Source organism: Diadema antillarum, unplaced genomic scaffold, assembly GCF_040938485.1.
Source record: "Diadema antillarum isolate AM-2024a unplaced genomic scaffold, OU_Dant_1.0 seq00001126_RagTag, whole genome shotgun sequence".
In the NCBI taxonomy this organism is placed as follows: Eukaryota; Metazoa; Echinodermata; class Echinoidea; order Diadematoida; family Diadematidae; genus Diadema; species Diadema antillarum.
Window position 1 is genome coordinate 718,565 of NW_027271940.1, and position 24,831 is coordinate 743,395.

Consider the following 24,831-nt stretch of genomic DNA (forward strand, 5'->3'; position numbering starts at 1 on the left):
ATTGGGTTAATGGCAAGCCATAATCCACCTGTCCAAACCTGGAAACCTGCTTCCATTTCTTGAAACACAAGGTACAATTTATGGATTATCTGAACTTGTGATTGATTATATATTTGTTCCTCTTGTCTTTTGTAAATGTATATTCCACGTTATATTCTCATGAATGCTTGCAAATTGTAAAGCATTTAGAAACATTCTTGTAAATAGGTGCTATACAAATTTTTCATATTTTAATTATCATTATTTATTCTTAGATAGTTTAGTTATCTTCCTCTGGCAATAGAAAGTCTCTCACGGCAAGATGCAAAGATGAATGCCACAGTGGCAGAAGCCAGGGACTCCTAATATATTCAGACCCGACAGTCTCCTCATTATCCCCAAATATTGCATGCATCACTCCTACTCACCTCAGCTGTTATGAAGAGGAGGTTGTTGAGGACTACGATGGTGGCCTGCTGGCTCCCCCATCCTGGTCGCCGGGTGGGGCAGCCACACTCTTGCTCGTCCATCATCATCATCTCAGCGACCTCCTTCTCCTTGGCACTGGAGGTCCCGCCCCCCACCATGCCATCCTTGACCGCAGAGTCGATGAGCTCAATGTTGTAGAGCCAGGGCAGCAGACACTCGAGCATCACATTGCGCAGCACCAGAGGTGCAGTCTCGAATCGCTCAGTAATCTCTGAAATGTGACACAAAAGAAGGTCAGGAAAGTTTAGTGTTAACACCAGAAGAAATTCTGTGTCAGAAAGGATGGCAACATTTCTATTTGAAAAGGTGGAGGCAATGGGCCGAATATCCTCATAGCCTCACTTGCACATCTGGGGGGTGTTTCATCAACGTTTGTCAGCGCTGACAACTTGAATCACCATAGTAACAGTCAGTGACCAGAGCATCTCAGCCAATCAAAACCAAGGATTTTGCTGAAATTGTCAGCGCTGACAGTTGATGAAACACCCCCCAGGAGAATATTAGCAATGTCAAGTTTAATTTTTTGGGCAGAGCAAATCCAACATTGCTTTATAGTTTCCACTTAATATGCTCTAAGATCGGTACCCAGGAGTTAGCAATACAGTGCTCAAGATGTCATCTGCTTCGCTATAAAGGTTCAATCTTACCACTAATTTCCATAGTTCATTTGTTCTTCAATGACTCCACTGTTCCAGACAACTATAGTGGATGAATGATGCATGGACAATTGTGAATGCATTATTTCACAGAATGACTTACTGTAACTCAGCATCAATAAAGCTGCAAACAACCTAAAAGTTTGAACATGAAATGAGAATGTGCATGTCCCAAGCTCTGTCATGTCAGTTTCCCGAATGCACCAACCTGAGAAGACAGCCATGGTGAGCTCAGGGTGCAGACTGGCCAGTTCCCGGGACAGCATGACGTGGGACTTGCCGTAGGTGGCCCGCAGTAGGTTGCTAGGGCCTCCGGCCCCGAAGAAGCGCTTGTCCATGACCTGGAGGAGCTGGTAGGCCAGGGTGCGGATGCTGGAGCAAGGATCAGCCGTCTTTATCAGCACCACGATCAGAATCAGGATCATTTCACATGGATACTCACTGTAGAAGAGCAGGTTGATTTGATTTGATATGATATGATTTTATTTCTACATTTGTTCATACAAGCACAGACTTTTTTCATACATAATGAAAAAAGGAATGTTACGAAGTATGATCTTACGACATCAGGAATTGATTTTAAAGGCATAGAATTTCATAATCTTGGGAGAGATAAAGTGGGGGTTGGTATAATTACAATTGACAGAAAAAAGACACACGAGACCTTAACGTAAGCTATGGCTTGATCTTGATGGGAGGCATAATGGAGGAAATTGTGTTACAGCCAACAGTTGCTTTCTAACAAGGAGTAATATTACAACTCATACAACATGAACTTCCCCATGGTTGACTTACACAGCCAAAAACAAACAAATAAACAAACAAACAAACCAAGGACTGATACAAATGTTGTTATGACCATTCATCATCATCATTCAAGGCAGGCATTACCAACTGCAACAGACTGTCAGTGTCATCATCATCATTATCTTCATTATTATCATCATCCTAATTATCATCAACACTGTCACCAGCACCATTCCTCAACATGACCATTGCTGTCATAATCAATGCTTCCATTATCATCATAATCATTGTCTTAGACGTCACTGTCACTGAAGTTCTTTTCTGAAAGATGCCCCCCCCCCCACTTTTTGCTGCAATTTTGTCCTGTCTTATCTAATGTCCATTATTCAATTCAATCCTTACAGCCATGTAAATTATTTTCCTGTGACTCAGAAAATTGTCTACCCATGCAACAACATAACAATTTTTTTTTGTGTGTGTGATCTATGTATCATTATTTTTATCTTTCTCCTCCTCCTCCTCCTCCTCCTCCTCCTCCTCCTCCTCCTCATCCTCATCATCATCATCTCAACCGTAATTCCTCCATGGAGTATGATCATACAGAAGAAACTGCACATACAAAAACAAAAAAATACTCATCAAATTCTGTCACAAAGTCTGACCTTGCATTGAGGACTGTAGCCATGGCTTGGAAGTAGCCCGAAGCCACCTGTTTGGAACCGGTGTAGCATCGGTGGATGTACCACATCAGCACCATCGGGAGGTCCGGATTGTTCTCCAGCAGGAGTACTGCAGTCTCCTTCCCCAGTTTGCAGACCTTCATAGAGAACAGAACGAGAAGAGTCCCAATTCATTTCAGAACAGTTTGTGCCGTTTATCACATAGCAGGGGGTCTTGCCCCAGATGGTAACTACTGTAAAAGTGGAAACTTTTTGTGGTGTTGAAATTTTCGCCTATTTCGTGCAAACAGAAACTAGTGCGAAAATAAAAGCACACACAAATTTTTGCTTCGCATATGTTCCAGTACTTGACGTCTTGATTCCGCGGAATTCAAAACAAGCAAAACTCTTCTTACCTGGCAGAGCGCAATAAATTAGTCGCGTGAAATATCCACTTTTACAGTAGTTGGATGTCACAGTAATCCCATTGACCTTCTAAACTTTTGAACAGGTGTCGCTTCACATCTGAACACAGGTTTGCAAATTAGGTAGCAAACATTTCTGTCCCATCTTCAACCAGCATCAAATTGCTCTTTGAGGCAGAAAATATGATATACTTGTGGCCTTTTATTACCCCTAATCAATCTGCACTTGCAACATCGTGTTACAAAGTTTTAAGTAACTGATGCAAATTCAGCACGCTATCCAGTGAGCTGGCTTGTGGCACGAAGAGTTATAATTTAACTTTCACAAGTTCACACAATTTATACACACCTCACACATGGCTAGTGATAATAGTAATAGTCCTCCATGTGTAAAAAAGATTTATTGTTTATATTGTTCATATGACCATTTGATATGACTCACTCTTTCGTCGCTGCAGTTGAGTAGGTTATCAATCCATGTGTAGAGATAGCCTTCTGAAGCCAGAGCGTTAGTATCGAATATGTCTCCACAAACCAGGAGAGCGGCCATTGCCTGAAAAATATCAAGTGCAAAATTAACATAACATGAAGAAGCATGATGTGATGATGACGATGGTGATGGTGATGATGGTGGTGGTGGTGATGGTGGTGGTGGGTGATGGTGGTGGTGGGTGATGGTGATGGTGATGGTGATGGTGATGGTGATGGTGATGGTGATGGTGATGGTGATGGTGATGGTGATGGTGATGGTGATGGTGATGGTGATGGTGATGGTGATGGTGATGGTGATGGGATGGTGATGATGATGACAAACAACACAAAAAAAAAATGAAATGACATACTTGTGGCCTGCAACTTACTTCAATTTATTGAAAGCACAGAATGAATCAAGAATCACGTGCATAGGATTACTATCTCTATTTTGAATCACATATGGCTCACAGCAAGTTTAATTCCAGTCACAAATCATACAAACCAATGCATAAATCACTTTTGTTTTTCTTTTCTTGTCTTCAAATAAAAGATGATTTTTGTTTATTCTTTCTCTCAAGTAAAACTGGTATAATATCCACTTCACATTGATTACTGTGGTATCTAAGTGAAAGCAGAGTTAATCTTCTTTGAGAGATTATCATTCAGTACACCCTCACCTGCAATGCCTCAATTTCCAGATCGGAGAAGTTCTCATCTTGGTAAGAAGGAGTGCGGTCTACACCACCATACGCCACACCCAGCTTGCGACACCACGCCCCACAGAGGAAGAAGACGCTGTATCGCACGTCTCGTGGGAGGAGACTCGCTCGATGTTCAGCTAAGGAAAAGCAAATTAAAGCGCACAGGGTATACAAATGAATTTATGGCAAATTCCTCATAGAAAATTCCTCATAGCAAATGTACTGTTAATTTTTTCTAGAAAAAGACACTCTTCCAGGCATCCTTACATATAACATGTGATCCTGCCCATTGCTGTAGTATCATAACACATTATGCAATTTCAGTAAGTTTTGCTTTAATAGAAAGGACGCTAATGCTATCAGCATCATATTTACCATTATCATGATTATCATCATTATGACTGCAATCACCTTCAACAGCACAAATAAGTTTCATAGTGACTATGGTCATTTCAATCATTGTCAGTATCATTACCACCACCTTCACCGTCACCATCATCATCAACACCATGAACACCATCATCATCATCAGCAGCAGTAGGAGCACATCATCATCCCGACATCATCATCATCATCATCATAATCATTATTACCACAAATAAGTCATCTTTCGAAGTAATGTATTTTCTGTTTGAATTTCTTGTGTGCATGTCATTTTGTAATGCGCAGTAGAGTATATTATTATAGTAGCTGCGCAATATAAATGTCCTTTATTATTATTATTATTATTATTATTATTATTATTATTATTACCATCACCATCACAATCACCATCAGCAGCAGCAGCAGCAGCAGAAGTAGCAGCAGCAGATCATCATCATCATCCTCATCATCATCATCATCCTCCTCATCATCATCATCATCATCATCATCATCATCATCAATTGATCATCACAGCCATTACCACAATCACCATCATCATCATCATCATGGCCCTAATGGTACCATCAATGTCTCCGCATCATCAATACTGCCACCCACCATCATCACTGCCACCAACATCCCACCAACCTTCCCTGATACCAACTCACCTGGCACACTCCTGATGAGCCTAGCGATGAAGCCACTGAAGTGGAGTCTGATCTCCATCAGTGTCGGCGAGTCCTTGTCGCTCTCACTTTCCAGAAACAGCCTCATGCCCTCAATGTAGTCCACAAATGTGCCGTTGAGGGACGGTATTTCCTTTCCAAGCATGCATCTGATCACAGTGAAATAGCAACATGAAGAGTTGGGATTTCATCATGAAAAGTTTGCATAATGCTGGTATGTGAGACATGCACTATCAAGACTGGATTTCCTTCTAGCAAATGCATTGCAAAGACACAAAACTAGCAAATGTAATCCTCTTAAAGGTGATTGTTCAATTAGCACATTAAATGCATAACAACTAGTTTTGATAACGTGGAAGGCATTGCTAACACATGGGAAAATATGATGATAAGATCTTTTTGATATACATGCCCTATCACCACACAACACACATAAGTGGATTTCTTGAGTGGAAATGTTCAAATGTTCTATCTTTTTCATTTGTTTAAAAAGAAAAAAGGAAAATGGATGCACCATCTGTCATCACTCAGTGCCTACAAAAAAAATGTTCTGGTGAAAATGCTGAAAAGATAGCATTTAGGCTCTACCAACCTCTCTCTGAAGAGGCCATGCTCAGCTATCAGTTCAAAAACACGGATGAGATGGACCCTCAGAAAGTCTCGCCTCCGCTTGCGACGCATGTTCTAGAAAAAAGAAGGAAAGATCAGTGTCATCAAGCCATCTTCTGAAGAACATAGGAATGTTTAACATTATCTAAATGTCATCACGGCATCTCTCAAAGACATAAGAATATTGATGCTTATTCATCTAAGCTAATCAGTATGGTTACGGGAAAAAAAGGAGAGCATCGATACTCTTCAAAATCTACATAACATCAACCCAGTGAAAAATATATGACTGTGCAAGATGAAACAAGGAAAAGTAGAAATTACGCGGTGCGTAATATATGTCCCCGCCGGAAGTAGCATTTTGTAGCAAAATGTACAATATAGGTCAAAAATCAAGGTCAAAGGTCAAAGAAGTCAAAGGTCAAAATTCTGTGTAGAAGTTTTGAAGTGCTCACCTAGTGCCATCACATAAAGCAAACGGAATCGAAATCGGGTTAGAAATGGCGAAGGAGTAGCATTTTGTAGCAAAATGTACAACAAAATGTAGGTCAAAAATTAAGGTCAAAGGTCAAAGAGGTCAAAGGTCAAAGAAGTCAAAGGTCAAAATTCTGTGTAGAAGTTTTGAAGCCCTCACCTAGTGCCATCACATAAAGCAAACAGAATCGAAATCGGGTAAGAAATGGCGAAGGAGTAGCATTTTGTAGCAAAATGTACAATACAGGTCAAAAATCAAGGTCAAAGGTCAAAGAAGTCAAAGGTCAAAATTCTGTGTAGAAGTTTTGAAGCCCTCACCTAGTGCCATCACATAAAGCAAACAGAATCAAAATCGGGTTAGAAATGGCGAAGGAGTAGCATTTTGTAGCCAATGGACAATACGGGTCAAAAATCAAGGTCAAAGGTCAAAGAAGTCAAAGGTCAAAATTCTGTGTAGTAGTTTTGAAGCCCTCACCTAGTGCCATCACATAAAGCAAACGGAATCGAAATCGGGTAAGAAATGGCGAAGGAGTAGCACTTTGTAGCAAAATGTACAATACAGATAAAAAATCAAGGTCAAAGGTCAGAGAAGTCAAAGGTCAAAATTCTGTGTAGAAGTTTTGAAGCCCTCACCTAGTGCCATCACATAAAGCAAACGGAATCGAAATTGGGTAAGAAATGGCGAAGGAGTAGCATTTTGTAGCAAAATGTACAATACAGGTCAAAAATCAAGGTCAAAGGTCAAAGAAGTCAAAGGTCAAAATTCTGTGTAGAAGTTCTGAAGCCCTCACCTAGTGCCATCACATAAAGCAAACGGAATCGAAATCGGGTTAGAAATGGCGAAGGAGTAGCATTTTGTAGCAAAATGTACAATATAGGTCAAAGGTCAAGGTCAACGGTCACGACTGAAATTCTGTGTATAAGTTTCAAAGCTCCCATGTAGTGCTATCATATAAAGCAAACAGAATCAAAATTGGCTCATAAATGACAGAGAAGTAGCAAATTGAAGATTTTGATCACACACGGACGCACGCACGGACGGACACACGGACGGACGGACGGACGGACGGACACACGGACACACACACGTACGCAGCCCGTTTCATAGTCCCCTGCTCGAACTCGTTCGGCGGGTACAATAAATCCTAGGTCTCAATATCGGAAACCCACCTCTTGTTTTCTCTCAAGCGCATCTTTCAGGAAAGGCTGCAGCTCATCCATTAGATCCCTGAAACAAGCACAAAACACTTCATTTTAGCAATTTAAATCATCATTTTGAATTACTGAACATTCATAGATCAATGCAAAGTGACACAGATGATCGCTGAAATCAGAAAGTGTGGGAGTAATGATAATTATTCTTGAAAATATAATCTCCTGAATTACGAGCACATGTATCAGTCAAATCAACCTCAGCTGATATGAAGTTTAGACATATCAATGTGATTTTACATTGTTAAAACCTTGTAAAGAAACATAACCCCTAAAGAATGGCAATTATCATGTTATATGCGCTATCTGGTTATGTGGCATACGTCAGACTCAGCTGACACTGTTCTGACATAACTTCAAATAATCATCTACCTGTAAGGCCCTCAGATTACAAGAAGGAAGGGTGTAAGCACATTCCTCAGAGGTATATTTCAAAAACATGTGACACACGATCATATTATGTAATGCTGTACCCTCACCTGAAAGCAAATGTGTTGGTCCAGCCAAGGCCATTGACCACGGCCTCCCTAGTGTCCGTGTTATCACATCGAATGAGGGGCACCAGCATCTTGAAGAGCGTTACCGCGGAAACACCACTGGATGTGTTGTGGAGCCTGGCCTCCAACCTCTCAAGATGGGTAGAGCCCTCATAGGAACCACTGGAAGGGAAAGCACGGTATCACACAAAATTGATTTGACAGTAAATATATCTACATAATGACATTTTATGTTTATGTTCATGATATGGTATTTATGTTTATGCTAACAATATGTTAATATTCTTGTCTTCAAAAATATGTTTACATTTTTCTTAACATACAAATATCTTAATGTTTGTTCGTTTCATTTCCATCTGAGAAGATGGCTGGATAGCCCATATACAGCTGCAATAGCTGGTCTTCCATGGGGACCAGTTGGATGTAAGGTGGGACCACTTCACTGGGTTGAACATCCTGTATGTTATCATATAGTCCATGACGTGAGCAAGCACAATTTGCGACAATGAATAACACATATCTGCAATATTGACTACTGTGAATGGATTTCCAAACTGAGAATTCATAGTCATAGCACATAACTATGCACTTTTAAATAAAAAGTAAGTGTCATAGGATACAAATTCAACTAATAACAAATGTTAGTGTTCATATACTATCATGTAATTATACACAATACTGTAATACACATGTCACACTTCTCATCATCATTGATGTCAAATAATAATTAACATTTCGAAAATACTGAAAAAGCAGACTGGATATCATCAACATTCAAGCAATCTCTGTCAAGTCTGCTTGGGAAGGTTTACTGAGACTCAGCTGACACTTTTGTTTTTTCAAGTTCCTGGTATCACCAAGATTGTGAACCCACCTGTTAGGCTCCGGTGAGAGGCATCTCCTGGGGGTCTGGTAGCCGGCGCTGGGCGGGGCACAGCTGCAGGCAAAGACCAGGTAGTTCCTCCACAGGGCAATGTTATCATCCATCGGGTGGAGCACCTTCTTGGACCGGATGGATGTCCTCCCTTCCGACGGAGCACTGGGGGGGGGGGGGGGGGGGGGGGGGGGGGAGTGGAAGTGGGTGAGGGGGAAGGAGGGACATGAGTGGGGCAAATACATTGCAGAGACGTAAAAGCGTCACAAGAGGATCAAACTGACCCTGCTTACAAAAGGAAATAAATTTTCTACAGACATTATTGAGAGGGTGATTTTGATTGAGGAAGATTTTGCCCCCAATACAAATGTCCAGGAAAGACTGCAGAAAGCTGATACCACATGACAAACATAGGCCATTAGGCTAGCAGGGCCACAAATCATGTAATGATTTGTATGTAAGCACTAGCACTCAAAGGCAAACTACACGTACATCATGTGTGCTTATTGAACTCTCATGTGAGGTCAATCTGCAGAGTAAAGAGCAGAGGAGACTAGGTACTAAACAAAAAAAACATACTGTAGGCTCCTTTATGTAACTTCAAAGTCCAGTAACATTATATCTAGTTTCATACTGCCAATGAAAATTAGCATTCACAATCTCTTTGGTAATAAATTCTCATTCACCAATAACAAATAACAATGGCTGCTTTTTGGTTATTGAATAACAGCTACAGTTAACAGCTACAAAATCCTGATATGGAATTATCCTTTTGATAAAATGGATGCAATAAACAGTGATGTCTTCATGCCAGTTATTGTAATCAAAATCATAGACAGTTAAGGATAGGATATCTTCCAACTCCAAGCAACCAACCTCGGATCGATATGGCTATAGAGCTGAGTGAGGCGTGTGTAGACCACAGGCCAGGCGTGGGTGACAGCCATGGGGCAGTAGTGGGGCAGGCAATTGCTGTGGAAGAAGCGCGCCAGGCACGTCACCCAGGGGTTGAAGCCCCCCATGCCCCGGGACGCCAGCTTGGTCAGGCTGTCGCTGGCCCCAGACGACTCGTAGGTGCTCCCGGACCACTGGTTGATGGATCGCTCCACCACCCACTGGAGGTCCAGAGAGGGCAGGGCTGTGATGGTTGCCTAGTGGGAGTGGGGTCGGAGGAGGAGGAAGATCAGGGATCAAGGTTTTGAACATAATTATGACATGATGTCCCATGATAGGAATCCCACAAACGTGCCATCAATTGGATTAACCTTCTCTCACATTTTTATACCAACATCATCACTCATTTCCTGTTTTGTCTGAAAGAAATATTTTCCTAATAATTCTATTTCTAACTAAAAGAATTATATTGCCTTCTTTATTTGACAAAGATGTGAGGAGTGCGAGTTCATAAACATCACATTCACATGAAAAAAAAAAAAAGTGACAGCTATTTCAAGGCCCTCAGATAATGTTTTGTAAGCTGACTTATTGACTTCTAGTGCTACAGTTTTTATTGCCTAATACCTGGAAGTCACTGTCTATTATTCAAAATAATTCTTTGTCAGGGGAATTCTCCTTCCATATCCTTTCCAAGAAATGTTTACCTCTTATAATTGTCATATTCTCAGGCAACACACTCTAATCATACCATAGACATCAAAATGTGATGATGTGAATGTTGGGATATGATCATGGCACATGTTGATACTTTAGGACAAAATCACAGGCATTTATAGTTAAGCTTGTCCCTTTTTTCCCCTCTATTACAGTTCCATGACATGTGCTCCTGTGACAATTACTTCCATCAAATATCTGCATGCTAGGCCAAACACAAATTCTACCAACAAACTTAACCCCAACCCTAACCCTAAGTGCTTGGAGAAAATAAGACCAGAGCAATTGTCGCAGGAGCTAATGTCATGTCACCCTCTATTACACCACCTTTCATAGAATGTAGCCTTATATACTGCAAAATAATATTTCCACTGGTGATGTGTTACTTTGGATGAACTACATTTTGAACAGAAAGAATGGTTTCATGGTAAATGGGAGAGGATGAATCATGACAAAATATCCAGACAAAAGGTCAAACCCATATCTACTTTCTTCCCCCTCTCTTTCTTTGAAGGGCATATCTCACCTTTTCTGCTGGTGGTAGCTGATTGATGAAGCTCTCAACAACACTGGGGCAAGCCCTATCAATCACATCCAACACGCTGTCATCGTCGACCTTGAGGAACACAACAAACACGTATCACTTTCTTCACGATATCCAAGTATACTCTTTCATTCAATGTGCTAACAGATATGTCACAGTTGGTAGAGTGACATCAATATTCAGACAACTACATAATATGTATGCATAACATCACAGAATACCGGTGGAAATACAGTGCCGATCTCTTCAACAGACGAAATCAATCCATCATAAAAAGCCCTCTTTGTTTGCATGATGAAGTTCCACTGCTCCCAATTCACTACAAGGCCTAGGTATAGCAGTGTTCCCTTGCAAATGGAAAGTCTGAACTCTCAAAATAACTGAGAATATATTCATATGGCAAATACACTAAACTTTCAAAGTGACTTGATAAATCCTAAACCACATTCAGAATGTACAAAATGTTCAAGCCAAACTGAATTGCTGACACAAAAATTTTCTCATTCTAAGTACAGAATGTAAAACATTTCTTAGCCAAACTGAATGCAATTTTTTTTTATAAGAAACTAAAGCATAAATAAAGCTGAATGTTAACCAATATGCTTTTGTTTTCTTCCTCTTGCTTTGAACCCTCTAAATCACAGACAATCTCAAGACTATGTGTGGTGACAGAAGTGTCTGAGTATGAATTGGAAAGAGAGAGAGTGACCAAGTAGTTCATATCAACTGCTTCATACATAAAATTTGATATATTCGATGTTACAACTCCAAACATTACCATATACTACATATAGATTTGAAAGGAAGGCATCAGGCCCGACGGGGCAAAGTCTCCTCACCCTGGAATAGCCAAGGATGCCAAAGAGGGCTCGGACTTCCTTGAGGACGAAGAAGCTGAGTCGGCGGATGAGGGGACGACCGCTGCAGAGGAAGACGAGGGCAAAACCTTCCACCATGTTCAGCACATTGGCGTACGGGTTCCGCTCGTATGGTGGCTTCACTTGCGCCTGCAGGGAGAGAATTATGAACAGAAGGCATGTACGACTTGACTGGGCCTGATATTGCTACTTTTTAGTATATCAAAGTTATGGAGCAGTTGATTCACAAAGTCTTGGTGACTTATTCTTATGAAGTGGGTGTAACATTTACATGAAGTAAGAACTGAAAATTTTGCAATAGGGGTGATACATGAAATTGGAGCTTTACTTATTTAGCAGTCATGTTTGCAACTACTGAGCATTTTTATAAGAACAAAGGTTGATAAAATGAGGAGCTTAAATCTATGAATCTATATACCACATGAATCAAGAAATGACGAAAAAAATTACGTGACATGCTTCCGAAAAATCTAAATGCATCCCACAAGATCTTTTTGAAAAGTAATAAAATGTGTAGCTATTACGCAGACAAACATTTGAGTTTCACAAAACTACACTAAGCCTGCATGTACACTGCAAGCCTTAATATATTTGCTCCACTTGCATTAATGAAATAAGCACCAAATGCTGTAAAACGAGGAATGTTAACGTGCATTTTAATTTCACAAATTTCGCGACAACCAAGATTTGCAAAATCAAAATTAAATTGTCTACACTATATGCATTGAATGTTAGAGGCAACTCGCGAAAATTTCATGCCGCGAAAAAGGTCATCGGCTCCAATTTGCAAAAAAATTTTATGCTACGAAAATATTGTGTTTTACAGTACATGAATGGGTGTTTAGCATCAAGCTTTTACCTCTTCGTCTTTGCCCGTCTCAGCCATCTTCCACTGTGACAGGAGCTGCATCAGCATCTTGAGGGCGCTCTCCAGGATGAGGGGAAACATGTCGTGCACCTCGTGGACCATGAAGTGGACGAAGCAGAGGATGACTTCCTCTCGCCACTCAGGGAGGTCCACCACCACATTCTGTAAGGCGGTGAAGGCAAGCCTGGGTGGGATGGTGGATACAGAGAAGACAAGGGATGAGTCACTTTTTATTTCTAGCCATCCAGCCAATGAGACACAAAGAAGAATTGTTGCAAGTCGTAATGTTTAGAGGTCATTGTCCAAGTCAAGCGATTTGCTTATTGATAACGATCTCCTCCACCTGTATACTTAAAGATTTGCCATGATATATATGTATCATTCCCATGATCATATTTATATGTAATGAGAACTCTTGTTTATATTTTTATGACTTGTGAATATGTTTGATACTGTCATACTTATTTTCTTTTATACATGTGGAGAAATAAAACTTACTGAAACTGAAAAAGAATACTCTGACAGGATCTTAGAGAGAGGTTTTGATTATCCTTCCCAGGATCTCTTGTCTTAGAATGTCATTTCCATTCACTGCATGTGATGGAAATGTCTCTGGTTACAAGTCAGTTAATCATGGGGACATTAAACCATTTAGGACAGGCTGATTTTGCCACAACACACATTCCCCACAGACATCTGTCGGAGTATACTTGAGACTAGTCTACAACAGGTGAAGAAAGATTAGATTGAATTAAACAGAGCATGGATGGCACATTTCATGCTTACAGAATGGACTGTAGCAAACTAATCTTTGATGGTAATATCCTCCTCTTTCCACATCTGATCTCATTAAGGTGCAACAAAAGTACGTGCAGGGGGAAAATCCCTCACTGATGCTGTTGATTTTTTTTTTTCATCTGTGCATATTAAAGGACAAGTTCACCTTCATAGACATGTGGGTTGAGTGAATGCAGCAATACTAGTAGAACACAACAGTGAGAGTTTGAGCAAAATCGGACAATCCGTTAAAAAGTTATGAATTTTTGAAGTTTCTGCTCAGTCACGGCTGGATGAAAAGACTACTATAGCTTGTGATGTCACCTGAGTACAACGATATTTCCATTTTTCTCCCATAACAAAAGAACACTCGACTTCTCTCTTTGAGAAGGCAGGGGGAATAATATTACACTTAACATATGTCAGTAGCAAGTCGAAGAACTGTGCACTTTATTCAAAAAGTAAAGTTTTGTGAAATTCTCTTTTTATTTTCCTTATATAGTTGTACGCATGTGACATCATACACTGTAGTAGTCTTCTCTTCCAGCAGTGACTGCGCAGATACTTGAAATATTTGTAACTTTTGAACGGATTGTCCAATTTTCCTCAAACTTTCACTGATGTGTTCTACTAATATTGCTGCATTCTCTCAATCCTTATGTATATGAAGGTGGACTTGTCCTTTAAGGGGCTTCCATTAATATTAGGAAATCTCATGCTATAGCACATGCCTGAGTCAGGGTTGTCAATATTCATCCATCAAAATTGGGAAGTTTCCTAAGAGCAAGAAATGAGATATATGTGTGCTACATGCATTTCAACAGGCCAAAATAGTTCTTACATCAGGGGGGTTTACACAAGTTTTTCTTGTCAGGACATGAAGATACATTTTAAGTTCTCAGGAAGCCTCCTGTAGAATTAGAGGTGACTTGGCAGCTCTGTCCAATAATGATTTTTGTTACAATAACCCACGATAAATCTTGAAGAAACTATTATAATCAAGACTTGTGGGCATCTAGCCACATCACTGTCATATGCCAGACGCGGGGAAGGTGGGTAAGAAGACGTCACTCACCCACGTAATTCGTCGTCCCTATGGACGGTGAGTCTGGAGAGGAGTTCCAGCAGCTCTTTGCGGCTCATCCCGTCTGGGATGATCCGAGGGATGGCAGCGATGCAGGTACGGAACAACTCAATCTTGGGCTTCCTCTCATTTCTGCAGTTCAATCAAAAAGTTTATCAGAAACAACTCATAAGAATTTTATCCTCATGCAATGTGTATCATACAGTAATTGCACATATTTGTTTGCACTTGGTATATACATTGTCATGATGAACAAAATCATAAACATGCATTGTATATACATTCAAAACAGATGGAGTGTGCAATACGTAAACTGACAGAAGTCAATTGGCATCCTTACTAATGGCCACATAGCTTTTGTGGTATGGATCTTAATCAAACACTTGTAGAACAGCCATTAATAACTCAAGTTAGAATCTATCCAAAAAAAGAATTCAAAACAAAAAAGCAAACAAACTTTTACCCTACTAGACATCTGTTCACTTCTTGAGAAACTCAAAAAGCAACATATTTGTTGGCATGTAGATATTACGAAGAACTCCACATTTAGGGTAATTTTGTGAATGGTCACTACGAAATCTTTGGAATGGCAGAACTCACGTCATGAGGTCGTCCAGCTCTTTGGTGAGACACTGGGCATTGGTCATGAGTAGGGCCTTTCCAACAGTCATGTCCAGTGAGCGCACGATGTGGTCAAGGGCCTTGCGGATGCTGGGGTAGAAGGAGGCCACCCCGATGGTCTTGGCCCCGTCGTCGGTCAGCTGCTTGCTGAGGAAGGTCTTGCGGGTGCGCAGCGTGTTCCCCGACGGCATGATACGGGTGGTAGTGGGCATGGGCGGGGCCTCCTCCTTCTGCTGTAGGCTGTCGGCGATCACCAGGAAGGCTCGCAGGCCGACGTTCATGCGCTGTACATCATGTGTAGGAAAGACACATGGATTGAACACAGGCGCAGACACGCAATGGTTCATTCACTCATTTGTAGCGAGTGATATTTCCTGATGCGCTTGTACAATAAACACCATCTACCTTATTACCTACATACATCTTAAGTTTACACAAGATGTGCACCTAACAACTAATAGGACTTAAGGGATAAATCTGATTCATTGGTGATCTGGAGTAGATTTGATCTTTTTTTCCCCTTGTTTATAAATCATAGTCAATACAGATAAACCTGACAAAAGGCTTCTATTAACACTTGGCAGCCAGAATGAGCGGTATTACCTTTAATATGTACAAATACAGCGTAATGCTTTCATACAAATGTCCATCTAAACCATTCTTTTTCGGTTGAGAAGTCAAATACCAATTTGAATGTGATATCATATTCGGGTGTCTGCAATCTGCATGTGTCCAAGAAAGGGTAAGGAAAGAAATGACAGAGAGACAGAGAAGGTATGAAAGAGAAAGATGGAGCGATAGAAGAACACAAGAGAGAGAGAAATGGTGAGAGGAGGAGAGGCAGAATTCTGACTGACCTCTGGAAACAGCATCCTGCTCTTCCCAGTGACCCCGAGGAGGTCAAAGATGACGTCCCTGACGGCAAACTCCAGCTTCTCCTGGGCGATGAACTGGATGATCTTGACAAAGATGTGCAGGGGCGTGTCCCGCGGGATCACGTTGCGGGAGTTCTTGGGGAAGAGCGTCCCCGTGATGCTCTGCAGACGCATCTGGGTGGTGGTGTTACTCTCGCACTGGATGCGCATGATGTAGACCCAGAGGAGACGGTAGAGGGACTCCAGGGCCACGCGAGACATCTTTGGGTCTCGGTGCTACAACAGATCAACATTTCATGCCACGTGAAGGTGAAACGTTTCAATAGTAAGATTTGGCATCAACAGTTAGCAACAAAATGTGCTACAGTATATAGCTAAGACAAAAGGTTAGTATGATGTAGTACAGGAGGAATAAGGCCCACTATTTTTTTCTCTAGTTGACCTTTTCTTTACAAAAGAAATTTTCAGTGATCGATTGATTACCAATTGTATTACTTCATTTATCTTCAATAAAAAAAAAACCAAACATGTCAGTATTAGAGTTAAGTATGAATTCCTTCTGATGACTGTTTACAAAAGTGATATACGCACAAGTGAAATAATAAATGGTGCACTCAACACATTTATTATACGATTGGTATCTATAATTGGGATAATGAAGCATGAAATATGTCTCTAAAATGGAGGAGCAATTACACACTCCCAGGCATCTTTTTCCACATATGACAAGCATAGCTTTTCTAATAAACATTTGATTTACATAGTGAGATAAAAGTATTAAAAAAGATGTTCTAGCATCCTGCATCATTCATCAGCAGGGTATGAATCACATAATATCATGATTTCATACCCATCCCCCCCCCCCCCCGACGCAGACAAGGGAGTTACTGATTGATATCATATGGACCTGCAGAATAAAAGTACAAATATATTTGGAGCCCATTTCCTGACACTGCATCGTACCTTGAGGTTGGAGAGACAGAGTGTGAGGAAATTATGCCAGTTGGTCAGGAAGAACTGCTTCTGGCTGACACACAGCAGACAGGTCAGGAGGGGGAACGCGGCCAGCGAGTGCTTCTTCTTACTACACTGGTCCAGGGTCGTCTGGTACATCTTCTCCACAAAGTTCTTTAGTACGGGGATGTTGACCTCATTCTTGACACACTGCCGAAATATGACAACAAACAAAAATTACAATTGCAGTTTTATAAACTACACACTTTCATGAAACTTGACCTGAAATGACATACTCTGCAAGTCGGAAGCTTCTTTTTCGCACATGACATATCAAACTACAAAGATGATGAATCTTTCATTTACATGATATAATCAAGTTTGTAGCTTTGTAAATTCCTATCGTACTTCATCTGTAGCATCTCCAATATTCCAATTCATTGATATTTCCCAACCTTCGGCAACGTCATGTGTTCAACGTGAAAAGTCATTTGGAGATTTTTTTTTTCATTATCGTGTCTTGCAAACACACTCACAGCAGCAATGGGGACAAGAATCTCCACCAGCAACCCAGCGAGGGCGTGCTTGATGTCCTTGTCCTTGACCTCCAAGTAGTAGTTTGCGCACTCGTGGAGCAGCTGGAAGGACGTCTCAAAGTCCTCCACTGGGAACATCTTCACCCGGTAGAACTTGAGTCCCACCACCAAGCTGATGATGGCCTGTGGTATCAAGCAGTATCAAGTGAGAATAAAAGGAAGAGATTTGGAGCTGATGAAAGGCATAAAACATCAAGTCTTGGGAACATTTGACTGCAAAAATAATCGGCTTGTCTTTATCAAACTAGCGCCTCTGAATTTCCCTGCGTACCCTACATGACGTACTGCCCTCTCAACTCATCTTCGTGTTGTCAGTACCACACTATTATACCCCAACTCGAGTGGTTCTCAGAATATTGTGGTCGATATATTTGCATATAAGTGCATGGGCAGATGACTTTACAGACACAAACCTTCCAGAGCCATTCAAATAAGGAAGCATGTTAGAGTGGCATAATCAATCTCCATACACACTGAAAGCTGTTCTATCATCTGTGGCTCATATGGTTTACGGAAATGACTGAGCAAACACACTCTTTTGTGTTCTTCCCTTTAATGACCACAGATATAATCATGGCACGACTGCAAAGTGTATGCCTGAGAAACAGTCCTTCGTGTGGAGAGGTGTTTGTGTGCCATGAGGAACTGGCAAAAGTCGTGGATTGCATAGGTTTGTATTTCTTTGACAGAGTAATCTGTTGCATATCATCGCTGGGGTGACAAGACCTTGTACCTCAAATTTTGGTGAAAATGACTTATTTTGATTAATGGTCAGATAATCAGTTGACAGATGTCATGTCCAAATCCAAGCCGTCTTACCCCAAAAATGAAGCCACCACGGCATGTCAAAGGAAAGGCTATCCCACTTGCTATAGTGCTTTGGCTGCCATGTTTTTTTGCTTTCCTGCACATTTGACATTTTGTAGACATGAAGTCTTGTCGCCCCAGCGACGATAAAACTTATCCAGTCATGTGGGTCTGATTGATTTTCAGTGTGCAAGACCTGAAGTGGGGTATATTCTAAACTGCCATCTGTGCCTATGGTGTCCCTAGTGGCACTTCACTCTCTGACTTTTATTATGTTTAAAGACATACGATATGCTACACACACTACAATTGTAGCAGAGACATGAACCAATCCAGTTAAAAAAGACCGAAAAGAGTCCCCAGCCCCCACCATCCTCGTCTGGCCTATCCTCACATACAAGACCACTAACCTGGGTAGTCTGCACGTTCTGTGGCTCTGAACGGAGCTCCTTGAGCTCGGTGAAGAATCTCTTGCGAACGGACTGGAAGCGGGTGTGGGCCATGACGCCCAGAACCTCAGCATAAAGGTCGGCGATGATGTGGATGTTTTCAGTGTTTGGTCCACTCTGGAGTCTGCGATGACACACAGTGAGAGAAAGGAAAGTTGAGATGGCTGTTTGCTCTGATGTTCACAAATGAAATTGAATATGGCGGCAGACAACCGATCACATGAATGAATGCAATGATTACAGACAACAATTAAGCTGACAAGTAGAGATCAGTACTCTATCAGTCCCCCTCATTTGGTTGTAAACAGACATAAATCTGCACTTCCAAAATGTACTGCAATATTTTATCCATTTCCTCTGTCTAGTTCCTGGTGGGTTGTTGGAAAAGAAAAATCAACCCACAAAAATATTCAGCCATGAAACTTCATCTTATGTACCACTGGCAATGCTTATTTCAAACTACAGTTGAACCTCTCTTATCCGGCCTCCCTTTATCCGGATCTCTCTATTATACGGACGCAATCTCGCCGTGATTTTTTTTTTTTATAATTACGGGAGGAAAGGGGGATTCCCAACTCCTCGAGAACTCCTACACAAACACACATGAATTACATATTACTTCCAACATGATTAACATACATTACATCAAGTTTCCTTCCAAATTGCTTACCTTCAGACACTTTAACATCCCCAAATTATTGCATTTTGAAGCGTAATTTCGTCGAGTCGTACTGTTTATTTTCAAGATCTACTTGATACATTTCTTAATAATCATTTAGGTAAATCATCCCAAGAATTTATAAAAGAAAATGATTTCATTCTTGCAAACACGAACCTCTATTTTTGGGTCTGTTACTGAGTGTAACAATGAAAAGGTTGCAGTATACACATTACTACATGTGGTACTACAATGGGCTACATCAGTACATGTGTATGTATATGTACATGTATAAAGCATTGAGTCTCCCGTATCCGGCCAAATCCCTTATCCGGATGAGCCCCGGTCCCGACTTGTCCGGATACGAGAGGTTCAACTGTACATAGAACACTTAAAATCCTGGAGGCAGGATGTGCTATGACGGGTTTGAAATCAGTGGGGAGTACCCGTTATTCAAACATCTATTTGTGTGTGTGGGTTTCTTTTTTTAAAAAGTAGGGTTTATTTTTCCTTCATAATCTTTAACTTACAGATCTATGTCATGAAATAAAAGTGGCATACCCCTCTCTGCTCTTGAAGTGTCTGAATGCCAGCGTCTCAATATGGGTGACCATGTGATCGGGTACTGGGTGTAGAGGGAGCTGTTTCAGTACCTCAATCAGCACGAGGCAGAACAGAAAATCTACCGCCAGCTGAAACATAAAGAGAACCATCATTAGAACCATCATTACAATTTGAATTCCCAGCATGTAAATGTACTGCAAAGAATCACTCATCCACAGAGACTCATTACAATTACTGGCCTCTCTTCATGACTGAAATCCTTTTTTTTTTGGTTAAATGAAACTGCCATCATATTTTTCTGTTTCCCTTTTTTTTTTTCATACTGACAACTTTTTTTTTTTAGTACTGTATGTGTTTTCAAGTCTTGCATATTCTCACTTTAATGCACATCCACAATGTGGATATTCAAAAATAAGATGGTTAAAAAAAAGTGCATGCACCTTTGAATCAGGACAAAAGCTATGAGATAACACTGTATTGATATACACACAGTATGCAGCATATACTATAGATATGCCACCTACATGCTTGATATCTACTAATCAAAGTTCATTTCCTCACTACGCTGAGTCATGAAAGGCATTTATGTTCATCGGATGAACTGCAGACTCACTGTAGAACCATAGTGTTGAGAAATCCATCACTTCTCGTTCATACCAAGAATTGGTCACAATGAAACAAATTGTGGCCAAAGAGTGAAGTTCAAACACAGGAAGGACAATGTCACTATGAGGGCTCATTGCCAAACGCATCCTCTACACTGTGATTTGTGTACGTGCATTTGCAACAAAGGGGTAAACTTTGACTGAATTGATGTCAACAATAAAGAAAACCCAAAATAGGGAATCACAGCTGATAAGAATTCAAATATAGTCGGGATGACAGACATGATGTAAACAAATAAAAGAGGCTTAAATTAGGAAGTGAAAGACACGCTGATGGGTGTTACGACACTATCACAGCATTTAAGTTTTACAGCCATATGATCCATTGATATTGACATACACTCATCAATGATCTTTCTATGGCTGGGACGTGTCATGATAGTGGTGTATCATACAATACATACTGTAGAGGTAGGACTATTATGTATCCAGCAGAGACAACGTCATTATTAAACTGTGGTAAATCATAATAGACAGTATTATAGTAAAGATGCCACCAATAGGACACAACCAAGATGGGGGAAACTAATGATCTGACGTCATCGCTATTAAAAAGTCATTTTTCTTTCGCCTTTGGTATGATACTCAGGGTAACTGTAATATTCCTACAACCTGTATGCTACACCATATATTTTTCAAGTATAGTATTTTGTGAATATCTGTCTACTTGCAAACCTCACAAACATAAAAATACTGTGAAATATACCCATATATATAGTAACTGGAGAACAACTTTTACAGCCACATGTTATTGATGAAAATATCAATTTTTCCTTGTGTACAAATATCATATAAAATGTTAACCTGTAATAAGGTGTTACAACACTCATTTCCCATAGACGCTTGTCCAAGCATTCTCAGGACTCGTCTTCAATGGGTTAATGCTTTTATTGACTCAAATTCAATATTAAGATGACTAATGCACACACACACTTACTGTATATTCACATATTCCTGCACCTTAACATAGCACAATAACCCTAAATATCTATTTAAGAACTTCAAGATCACTGATTTACACAGCACTCAATTTCCAAGGTATACTTACATCTCGCCTCTCTGAGAGGTAGTCCTTCTCCCTTTTCAAAAAAACCCAAACAAACAGAAAAGAAGAAAACAACAAAAAGGAATAAGCATGGATCATAGAGTTATTGCCAAGACTGCACTTTTCAATCTGGGGTCACATTTGTGCCAGACACATCAAGTCTATTACAATCAATGCTACACGAAACCCAAGTCTGGCGTTTATTACACGCCGTTCGGTGGTACATTTGATATTCTACCACATTGACATCCATCATTGCTGGCTGCAGAAAATTAAATTCTGACGTTTATTGCTGTTTCTCGCATCCAGCGACATATCGAATGCCACTTGGCCTTTCCGGATGGATTTTTTCCGGATTTGCGAAGTTGTGTTATATTACAGATATGAGTCCTGATAACGTTTTCACACCAGATCTAAGACTTTCTTCTGCCGAGAAGAATGTATTATGACAATAATGAATGCAGCTGAAGTTATCAATGCCAAAGGAAAGGAGAGAAGTCAAGCAAGTGACCAAGAAGAAATATGATAGATTGATATCTATGACAGGATGGGAAATCAACTTAAAGTAAATGAGACCTCACAAAGCAAAAAACAAAAGCAAAAATACAAATACAACCCCTCTGTACAAAAAACATAACAAAACAAAAACCAAAACATCGGATTACAATGTACCAATGAAGAACAAAAGATCAAATGCAATCACAAGAAAACAAGACAATTCATTTTATTATTTCTATTTCATAAAAATAATCTCTCAGAAAGCAACAAGAACTATTTGAGAAATACATTGTCAAACAAGTTTCACAGATAAAACAATTTTTCTTCATTATGTTTGTGTCTTCTAAAGAGTTCACTAGCTTTATGTATTTTTATTTCTATATCAGTGGTAGTTTTTCTTCGTTGTTTCCTTTTCTTGCTATATGACTGATATGGAGAATGTATGTTACATTGTGCAACAACAAAAAACACTCTATAACATTATTGCTGCACAGCATTTCATTTTGCACAAAGAAAGCTGTACATCCATCATAATAATGTACGCTGGGGCATTAAATATAACAGAAAGCTATAAATGCAACGGAATAATGATGATACATAATTATGCAAAGGCTGTGAGGATACAGGAACTGATATTTTTAGCGTGTCTCTCAACATGAGGCTTTGAAGCATTCTCAGCAAGATTGGGATGGGAGAGGACTACCCTACACACAAATTCACAAGAGTGTAGATAGACTGTTTCATTTCTTTTCTTTCTCTCTCTTTCTTCAGATGGATGCAGTGGCATTACAGTGAGAGTGGGCGAAATGGACGGAATCACTTTGGTAGCTCTCCGCGTTGATCCTTACCCCTTATTCTTGGGAGCCACTTTCTGCCTCTGAGACCCTTCCTCCTCGTTCTGCAGGGAGTACCAGTCAAACAGGGTCTTCAGGAGGGAGGGAAGACAGTGCTCAGCCACGGCACTCAGTGAGCTCAGCAGCTGATGGTGGCAGAGGATGGGAAGATAAAGGCTTAAAGAGAAAATCCACTTTCAATTCAAAGTAAACATGGGTGTCATTCTGCCTGTCTATATTCACACATCATGCTCATGAATGCATTTTAACAATCATCTTACCTTTACTTGAACATGTTCTTTTGATTCTTTTCTAAAGCATCACAGGCAGAGCAACTATTAAAAGTAATGAGTCTTTACAGACATTACAGTATTTGGCTATTGTTACCTTGAAGAAATTGCATAAACAATCTCTCTGGCCAGAGACAGTCATTTACATGTAGCAGTATCAAGTCATGATCAACAGAGAAATCACAAAATTTTCAGAATTCCCCTCAAATTTCCGCAGGACTGAATACTTGTATTTCTCTTCTTTTTTTTTGTTAAAACCAAAGCGACACTAAGAAACCAAATCAATACTCGAAACCATATCCAGCACTTATTAGGATTATCATCACACTTACAAAATAATGTATGATACAATTTAAGGGTCCCACTGTCACCCATTCACCTCCCTTCATACAAGCATTGTAATGTTGAAAGACCAGAAACTTTTGTGTAATGATCTGTTGGTACTAGGCCAATTTCAATACTATTCACTTCCTTTAATTTCATGAATGAGAGTAGTTCTGCACATATCTAAATATCTCTCAAGTATTGTGCTTTGTTCTTATTTCACGTTTACATTATCTCACATCACGAAGTATTCAAAATTTACAATGCATCTACATTATATAGAGCAAATCCCGTGAAGGTATATAACTGACTTTGCAGCATGGTGATTTTTCTGACTTTGAATAAGAATTGAAATGACGACAAATCTATGTCCCAGCTGACATTCACCCATGGCTGAGTTTCACAGCAATCCTTGAACTTAAAGGAACCAAATAAAACTACACAAGATTGCTACACACATGGATTTCCAGCTTACAGCTACAATAGGCGGGAATACGACATTGACTGGCAGGATAACAACTTCGGTCTCGTAATAAAGGAAGCATTCAGGACACCATTTGCCTTCCATTAATGACTTCTATATGGGATGTACACAGGAGATAAGCCAGACTGTTGTTGCTACATTTCTAAATCAACATGTTTCACAACCATGTCAGAGATAATTTTTTGGATGTCTAGACACTGTTCACAGTGTTACTCTACATCTCATACAATGTAGGTAAAAAACAGAGTCATTAAATTTAAATCCCATCAGAAATACCTTCTTCCTTCACAACAATCTCCGCACTACAAGCGAATTCAGCTCTAACGGCAAAACAAAAACAGGATTTCTACAATCTCTCTGAAAGGATGTCATCGATATTGAAATTTATCGTCTCATTAATACTCTTCGGCACCTTGTGTAGTGCTTGTTGTTGTAGTTTTTTTCTTTTCTTCTCTTACGACACAGATTTGTGTGTGTGTGTGTGTGTGTGTGTGTGTGTGTGTCTATAAAATGTATGGTGTGTTCTGTGTGTTTGTGTATCCATGTACCCCATCCAAGTGT

At 40.1% G+C, this 24,831-nt stretch overlaps 1 protein-coding gene across 1 annotated transcript in view; it reads right to left on the bottom strand.

The window, feature by feature from the left end:
* Positions 1 to 24,831, bottom strand: part of LOC139743998 (protein furry homolog-like) — a 93,032-nt gene that overhangs the window by 43,197 nt on the left and 25,004 nt on the right. The window contains exons 5-27 of the mRNA XM_071654466.1: positions 23,188 to 23,318; positions 21,845 to 21,875; positions 20,129 to 20,259; positions 18,871 to 19,033; positions 17,594 to 17,776; positions 17,067 to 17,267; positions 16,086 to 16,379; positions 15,208 to 15,512; positions 14,599 to 14,739; positions 12,738 to 12,930; positions 11,840 to 12,007; positions 10,983 to 11,072; positions 9,722 to 9,996; positions 8,846 to 9,010; positions 7,954 to 8,133; positions 7,433 to 7,490; positions 5,772 to 5,863; positions 5,162 to 5,328; positions 4,107 to 4,267; positions 3,398 to 3,508; positions 2,534 to 2,688; positions 1,333 to 1,565; positions 408 to 679 (exon numbers count right to left, since the gene is read on the bottom strand). Coding sequence (XP_071510567.1) covers positions 408 to 679; positions 1,333 to 1,565; positions 2,534 to 2,688; positions 3,398 to 3,508; positions 4,107 to 4,267; positions 5,162 to 5,328; positions 5,772 to 5,863; positions 7,433 to 7,490; positions 7,954 to 8,133; positions 8,846 to 9,010; positions 9,722 to 9,996; positions 10,983 to 11,072; positions 11,840 to 12,007; positions 12,738 to 12,930; positions 14,599 to 14,739; positions 15,208 to 15,512; positions 16,086 to 16,379; positions 17,067 to 17,267; positions 17,594 to 17,776; positions 18,871 to 19,033; positions 20,129 to 20,259; positions 21,845 to 21,875; positions 23,188 to 23,318 — 3,900 coding nt within the window. The remainder of the gene's footprint in view (positions 1 to 407; positions 680 to 1,332; positions 1,566 to 2,533; positions 2,689 to 3,397; positions 3,509 to 4,106; positions 4,268 to 5,161; positions 5,329 to 5,771; positions 5,864 to 7,432; positions 7,491 to 7,953; positions 8,134 to 8,845; positions 9,011 to 9,721; positions 9,997 to 10,982; positions 11,073 to 11,839; positions 12,008 to 12,737; positions 12,931 to 14,598; positions 14,740 to 15,207; positions 15,513 to 16,085; positions 16,380 to 17,066; positions 17,268 to 17,593; positions 17,777 to 18,870; positions 19,034 to 20,128; positions 20,260 to 21,844; positions 21,876 to 23,187; positions 23,319 to 24,831) is intronic.